The 7801-nt window shown below is 29.0% G+C and overlaps 2 protein-coding genes across 2 annotated transcripts; one reads left to right on the top strand and one right to left on the bottom strand.

Moving 5' to 3' along the window:
- Window positions 1-3174: 3174 nt before the first annotated feature.
- EIN_070090 (hypothetical protein) lies at window positions 3175-3591 on the top strand (the record flags this gene model as incomplete). Its single annotated transcript, XM_004183088.1, has 1 exon — window positions 3175-3591. The coding sequence occupies one exon, from the start codon at window positions 3175-3177 to the stop codon at window positions 3589-3591; it is 417 nt and encodes a 138-aa protein (XP_004183136.1).
- Window positions 3592-7079: 3488 nt separating this feature from the next.
- Window positions 7080-7703, bottom strand: EIN_070100 (hypothetical protein; the record flags this gene model as incomplete). The annotated part of the gene is made up of 1 exon (XM_004183089.1): window positions 7080-7703. One exon carries the CDS (start codon window positions 7701-7703, stop codon window positions 7080-7082), a length of 624 nt encoding a protein of 207 aa, XP_004183137.1.
- Between the last annotated feature and the right edge of the window lie 98 nt (window positions 7704-7801).

Below are 7801 nucleotides of genomic sequence, written 5' to 3' on the forward strand. Positions count from 1 at the left end.
GGGGTTTTAAAGCCGACCCTCCTTACACCCAATTACTATATAGTATGAGTTCACTTTAAACAGTATATCCTTTACAGGGTCGCCGTTTTAATACTTTTTGGCGCGTTGAGGTTTGGATTAATTGGCAATTTAATATTTTCTGTGGATTAAAATATCAAATAATACATAATAATAAAATTGCCTATTAAACCAGTTTAATTTAATTTAATTCACACGACTCAAATTCTGCGTTTGAGTCGTGTGAATCGCTGCATGAAATCACGCTGTCAAGCACAATTTCAAAACTCCTGTTCAAATGTTTTTGCAATTGTATTAACATGAGCAAAATTGATATTCCAAACAGTGTCTCCCTCATTGAAAGTCGGTGCTTTTGTAATTGTATCAATTTAAAGAATGTCGTCTTACCACAAAATATCACAAGACTGAACTTGTTGTGTTTTAGTATGTGCACATATTTATCAAACATCATCCTTCCATCTCATTTAAAAATCATTGGTGATTACTGCTTTGAAAAGTGCACTTCCCTTGATATAGACGTACCAACAACAGTCACACACATCGAAATAAACTGTTTCATTGATTGCAAAAGTGTTCATATAGCTAATATTAATAATTTGTGTTCTCTTGTTTATTAATTATTTTATTTTATTTTTATAGTTAATTTTTATAAATTATAATTATAATAAATAATAAATAAAATAAAAAACTTTATATTCCTCATTCACTTATCGTTTTTTACCATTATTTTAAAATGTGTATAGTTTGGACGAATACAAAGTAGTATATAAATTATGTAGATTTAGTGCACCCTCCATTTTCTAATACTGATCCTAAAAGGATCCTCAGCTTCGCGTAATTTTAACTAAACGCAAAGCTCCCTCATGAATTTAATTATAGATCAATATTTATAGTAAATTTATATTACTATAAAAATACAGTAAATTTATATTAATGTAGTAATCTAAGTTTTATAGTAAATTTATATTAATGTAATTTTTTATCTTCCTTAAAATGGTTAAAGTTTTTTATAATAGTTTAGAAATCGAAAACATAGAAGATAAGATTACTATTAAAACATTAAGAAATAAAGTATATAACTTTTCTACAAAAGAAGGAAAATATTCTTACACATATCCAACACCATTTCTACAAAAATATAAAACAATATATTATAATTATCTTAATAAAGAATTTATAGAAATGTTGTTAACAAGTGAGTTGTGGATCTAAAGATCTTAACATCTAGCTTTATATTTAAATGTTAATAAGTTTATTTACATCTATATTATTTGTGTTTAGATAATACTCTAATATCGGTATTATTTTTGTAGTAATATTGTCAATTAATTTAAGATGATCTTTTTCTAAATTTTCAAGTTTATTTTTAATATATTCAATATCTTCATTGTATTTATCTTCTGATTTCTTTACTTTGTAATCAAGATCACTTTTAGTTATTCTGGTTTGCTTTTTAATTAACGTTTGTTTTCCTTTAATTTTACAAAACACATAACCATTTATAAATATAGACGCATTAAGATCTTTAGTATCAATTAGATTTACATCTGGATTATTAACTATATATCTATTTATTTCTTTATTACAACGTTTTAACATTAACGGATCTTTTAAATCATATTTGGTTATTATTTTTTGAAATACAATTACATGTTTAGATAATTTGTCAGACAACTGTTTTTGTATATTTGATGAAGACTTGGTGTCTTGATTTGTGTTTGGTATCGAGTTTTTTGCTAAATTATTAATATTCAATGGAATGATATCATTGTAATTAATATCATAATCATCATCGTTTATCTCAGAACTGTTAATATGTACCGTAGTACTACTATTCTGATTAGAAGAATCTTTTAGGTCACCACATCTAAAAGATGTGTCGATGCTTTGCTCAGCCTTTGGCATGAGTTTCTCGTCAGAAGGACCGTTCTCGTGTTTACTTTTATCCGAACTTAACAAATCTTTGAAAAATGTTTTTATTGAAGATTTGGTATTTAAATGCTGTTTAGTATTTTCAGTGTCCATTTATATGAGAATAAAAATAAAAATATATTATTTATATTACTAAATATATTATTAATAAAGTAAAATAACAGTATTATTATAATATCTATAAAAATAACATACTCAATAGATGTCTTCAGATAAGATGAAAAATATATTACTTTGTTTTTACAGGTTATGAAATATCTATTAAATTATCATCAATGTAATTTCATTACATTGAAAATTCTACCTTCTTTTCCTTTACAATAACCATGATCCATAAAGTTTTGAAATTTTTGATAATTATTTTTATTATTTAAACAGATCGATATTTCATAACCTTTTTGAATAACATTAGGACTAACATAATATTTTACAATTATATCTTATATATTATTATTTCTAATAAATTGATTAAAGTATTCTTTATATTTATTAATTCTTGTTTTAAATTTAGAACAATCACATTCTAAGTTAGCTACAACTTTATTATCTTCTTCATCATAATAAACATAATCATTTACGTCTTCTTCACTTGATTTATCAGAATAATCATGATTTTCTATAATATTTTCACTTTCATGTTCACTTTCAGAATCATCTATAAATTCGTCAATATCTTCATCTGTATTTAAATTAAATAAGAACTGTACGGACCTACGGTCCTCAGGTTCTAAGAACCGTAAAGGACAAAGCTCGATATATTTTCTAAACGCTTTATTCATATACTGTTCCGTCATTTTAAGGAAGATAAAAAATTACATTAATATAAATTTACTATAAAACTTAGATTACTACATTAATATAAATTTACTGTATTTTTATAGTAATATAAATTTACTATAAATATTGATCTATAATTAAATTCATGAGGGAGCTTTGCGTTTAGTTAAAATTACGCGAAGCTGAGGATCCTTTTAGGATCAGTATTAGAAAATGGAGGGTGCACTAAATCTACATAATTTATATAGTAGTACAAAAACAAATTATGGTTGAAAAAATTACAAAATTAACACTGGCAAGCAACCAATTGAATCCGGTTTATAGCACTGAATAATATCCAAATTTAATACATTAATAATTTTAATTAAAATAAATACAAAATTTATAGATTCTTCTTGTGAAACTTACAATATAATAAAACAACTGACTTATAAAAATGTAATAGAAATGAACAGCGCTGCGTCTTACAATCCACTCACAGTCCCAACTGCGCTTCTCATTGAAAGTCAAACAGATCAACAAGTCCCTTTCCAACAACAGCAATACTTAATTCAGTCTGCTCAATATCAAGGACCAGCTTATTCGGAATATCAATCACTGCAATATCAACAAAACTATAACCAAAGTACACCAATGTTTGCGCAACAAACAGTCGAAGACAACAACACACTCAACGTGAAATACAACAAAATCTTCATCATCTTGTTTGCACTTGGATTTCTGTTTGTGATCCCGTGGTTGGTTGGTTTCATCATATCGAGAAAAACAACAAATAAGACAGTCAGAGTCCTCGGGTGTGGGTCATTTTTATTGTATTGGGTAGTCAGTGTCATATTTTGTTTCATACCAGTAATGATTATTTAATACTCTCGATTTTTGTTGTTGTTTGTTATTTTTAACGTCAATAATTGAAATTGGAATATATGATGTTCTCATTCATTTACAACACAATAAATCAACATTTGATTGTAATAAACAGTGTTTTTATATTTTAAATAAGATTGTTGTTGTTTTAAATCAACTTCTGTGATAAAACATTAAATCAAAAAACATAACTTTAAATAATTTAATTATTTTTTAAAATACTTTAATAAGAAAAAAGAATATTAGTACAAACTATTTCTTGATTTTCTGTGAATCAAGATCAACTATCATACTGATATCTAGGTTCCTCTTTCGATTGAAAAACTCTGAATACTAAATCGTTTTCAGAACCAATACATCTCAGTTATTATGTTATTTCATATATACTTTAATACCATTTAATTACTATTATGGGTTTTATTATTATATATTATAAACTCTAATTAACTAATAATATTAGTATTATATACTCTTTATTAATATTTATACTATATTTTATAATTAAAAATCAAAATAATTTACTATTTTTATAACTATTATAAATACTAATTATTACAACCCAATTCAGTTTAGTTTAATTAAATAGTTACAATATATTAATTTAACTACAAAAAGTTATAGTAATAATTAACTCTTACTTCTATCAATTGTATAGGTGATACAAACAAAGTGCTAACCAATTACAGTAAAACCTCCAAAGAGCGGTACCTCTGAAGAGCGGGTTCTCTCAAGAGCGGGCATTTTCGACCAATCAAACATTGAAAACCGCTCGATAGAGAACTGACAGTTTATTGTTTTTTGTTCTAAATAATCGGGATTGTTATTTCTATTTTTTGGTAAATACATTTTGAATAACCACAAAAACAAATAAAAATAATTACAAAATATCAAAAGTGCAAATTTATTTGAAAGAAAAAGAAATGGTTGTCAATATAAGTTTTTGCCAAGAAAAAAGATCGAAAGTGATATTAAATAAATTAAAACTTAAAATAAAATAAATAACTGAGACATGAGCCACCTCATTTAATTACCAACTGTTTATTATGATACCACTACTACCTAAGACACGAAACACCTCAGGTGGTTATTTTTCAAAGTTTATTTTAACATAAATTAATAGATTTTAAATTAATTAAAATCTATTTCCATGGGAACATTTTTTTTGTCACACAGTTCCTTGTACTGTTGTTTTATTTCTTTAAGTTCATCATTTTTACTCACTATCAGTTTTTTCAACTCTCCGATTCTTAAAGAAATATCTCCTTGTTCTTCAGGTTCCTCAACATCGCCGGGCTCTTCGTTTTCTTCGATCAGATCTTCAATGGAATAGCCCGTTCCATCTCCCAAAAACCTTCCACCTTTTTTTCTGAACAAAGCGTGCTTCCAACATCCAATTATTGTTTCTGATGAAACATCATTGTTCCAACAGTCGACAGCATATAATATGGCATCTCCCACATTCATTTTGAGTCCTGAATACGTTTTTCCCCGAGAATGAGCTTCTATAATTTCTTCTGCCTTTAAATTCGCAATTTTTCTTCGATATGCGGCGTTGAATGAGTGTATTATTCCTGCGTCACATGGCTGGAATACTGATGTCGTGTTTTTCGGTAGAAATTCCAGCCTAATGTGTGTCAGGTTTAGTTCATACACATGCAAACCCTTTTTGTTTAGGCCTTTGTAAGTGTAGCCGGGTTTCTCTTCTTCAATAGTCGTAGTTATGATAAGCTTGTGGCTTGGAGCATTATCTACTATAAGAAGAATGTTTCTGTTTTCTCTTGTGAGTGCAACTTCCCATTTAAGTAGCCATCGATGAAACAACTCTATGTTCATCCAAGCATTAGTTTGAAAGTCGTAGAATTGTTTAACTTCAGTGTACTTTCCATCAGAGAACCACCTTGGATTACGATACTTTCCAACGATCATAAGATTTTCTTTTTCTCCACTTAGTGAACAGCATATCATAATTGTAATTCTTTCTTTATCTTCCTTCCCTCCATGGTTATCAGAACCACTTGACAATGTTTTGGAAGGTAACAGCTTATAGAAAAGACCTGTTTCATCCGCATTGTACACATTATTAGGAGCATACTGTGCAATAATTTCAACCAGATTATCAATTGCTTCTTTGTGTTTATCTGGGTCAACTGAATTGCTTTCTCCGCATAATTTCTTTGATTTCAGTTGATTTCTTGAACAAAACGACGAAATCCAACCATTTGAAATCATCATATAATTGTATCCCTTTTCGAAGCAGTATTTGGAAGCTAAGCTCGTGACAACATTGTAGCAAACTGGAGTATTGTATGATCTCACAGTTTCTATCATCTTGAGCATGTTCTCTTCCAAGTCTGGGTGTTTAACTTTTCTGAAAACTTTGGCATTACTTGGTATTGATTGCTCAATCAAATTTTCCTTGATACCGTGCTTTAACAACATCCTTAGAGACTCACGTTTTGGACATTTTTGTAAATTTTGGTTTATTATTTCTCTCAGTTTTTTAGTAGACGGTTTCGGGGAAGCATTAGCCCACTGTAAAATTTGCTTTTTTCATCAATTGATAAAAATGTTTTTGGTAAAGACATGAATAAATTATAAGATTATTTGATTTTTTATAAAAATATGACATTTGTGAGCCAAATTAATCTTTGTTTAAAATCATCTTAATGTTAACACGTGGTAATTTTTTTTCTTTTTGGATTATATTTCATTTTTTATATTTTTATTTTTACATTCCAAAAAAATGTTTTTTTTAACTTTAAAAAATTGAGTTAAAAATAAAACGCCCGCTCTTGAGAGAACAAAATTTACCATACCCGCCCGCTCTTGGGAGGTTTTACTGTAAATTAAACATTTAGTTACACGATTATACGACTGAGATCATTGATATAACAGGAACGGGACTTTTCTTTTCGTTTGGTTTCTTATCTATCTTTTACGACATCAAGTTGTTTTCTAAGACCACCTTTTGTTGTGTTTCATTAGAGTTATTTCCTTCATCTTTGAAAACAAAAATTGATGGAATTTGGATTTCTTTTTTTTGCTTGTGGTATTTGTGGTATTTCAACGATTTTTTCTGTTTTTTCTTCATTTTGTTCAACTATAAGATGGTTGTCTTGTATCTCGTCTTTTATCTCTTCTTTAGTTTTCTTCTTTAGTTTCCTTTTTAATTTTATCTGAAAAAAAAACAAAAATAGCTTTCATTTCCGTTTTTAGTTTCTTAATATTACTTTTCTTGGCGTCATTATTTTGTCTGACCGTGTTATAGTCGTCGATGTGTTTCTTTCTGTGTCTTTGAAGCGGTCGAGGGTGAATTATACGATTTGGTCTTTTGTTGGGATGAACTGATTTTTGTCGTCCTTTTTTGCGTCTTTTTGTTCACTGATATTTTTATTGTTCAAACACGAATCAACCGACCACCCTTCTTCTGTCGACATCTTAGTTTCTGCTTGTTGGATAGTTGGTATATTAAAAATAGAAGGGATTGATTATGTGTTTGGTGTCTCTGGTATCTTAACTCCAGTTAGTGTAGCACTCTCTGTCTTCTTCTTCACATCTGTCGCAATTTCCAGTGAACTGTTTTTGTCATCAATTTCGACGTTTTCAAGTTTGGTTTGCACTTTCTTTGTCTCCTCGTGGTTTTTCTTTTTAACACTCAAATTGTCGTCTTGCTGTTTTTTGATTTTAGCAATTTCCGTTTCAAATGAGAGCCCCGCAAAGTCGTCTTTCTTATTCTTTGGCGCCAATGGAGTCGGTTTCGTTGTATTTATAATTGGAATCGACGGCTTCTTCTGCTCTTTGGGGGTGTTTGGACTCGGACTTTTTGCGGGATAATTTGGGCGTTGGATTTCTTGTTGATACGAATGGGTTTGTTGTTTTGGTTGTTGTTGTTGTAGTTTTGGTGATGGTGATTTGGTGTATTGCGTCGGCGCACTTTGTTGGATTTGATTTTCAACCTTTTCAATTTTCGACGGCAAATTTTCAACTTCGTCAATTTTCTCGGTTTTGGTGGGAAAGCGACTTTGAAGACCATCAATCGACTTTTTCATGTCGACATTTTGAATTAAAAGGTCAGAGAATTTTGACGCCATTTGATCCAAAAGAGTTGTCATAACGTCCAGTTTTGAATATAAAGTCACAATGTTGTTTGTTAAACGACCAATTTGGGGATGGGTTAAAACTGATTGAGTATAAAGTTATGAAAATTTAT

This window comes from Entamoeba invadens (genome assembly GCF_000330505.1).
Source record: "Entamoeba invadens IP1 unplaced genomic scaffold scaff_1105074726637, whole genome shotgun sequence".
NCBI lineage: Eukaryota > Evosea > Mastigamoebida > Endamoebidae > Entamoeba > Entamoeba invadens.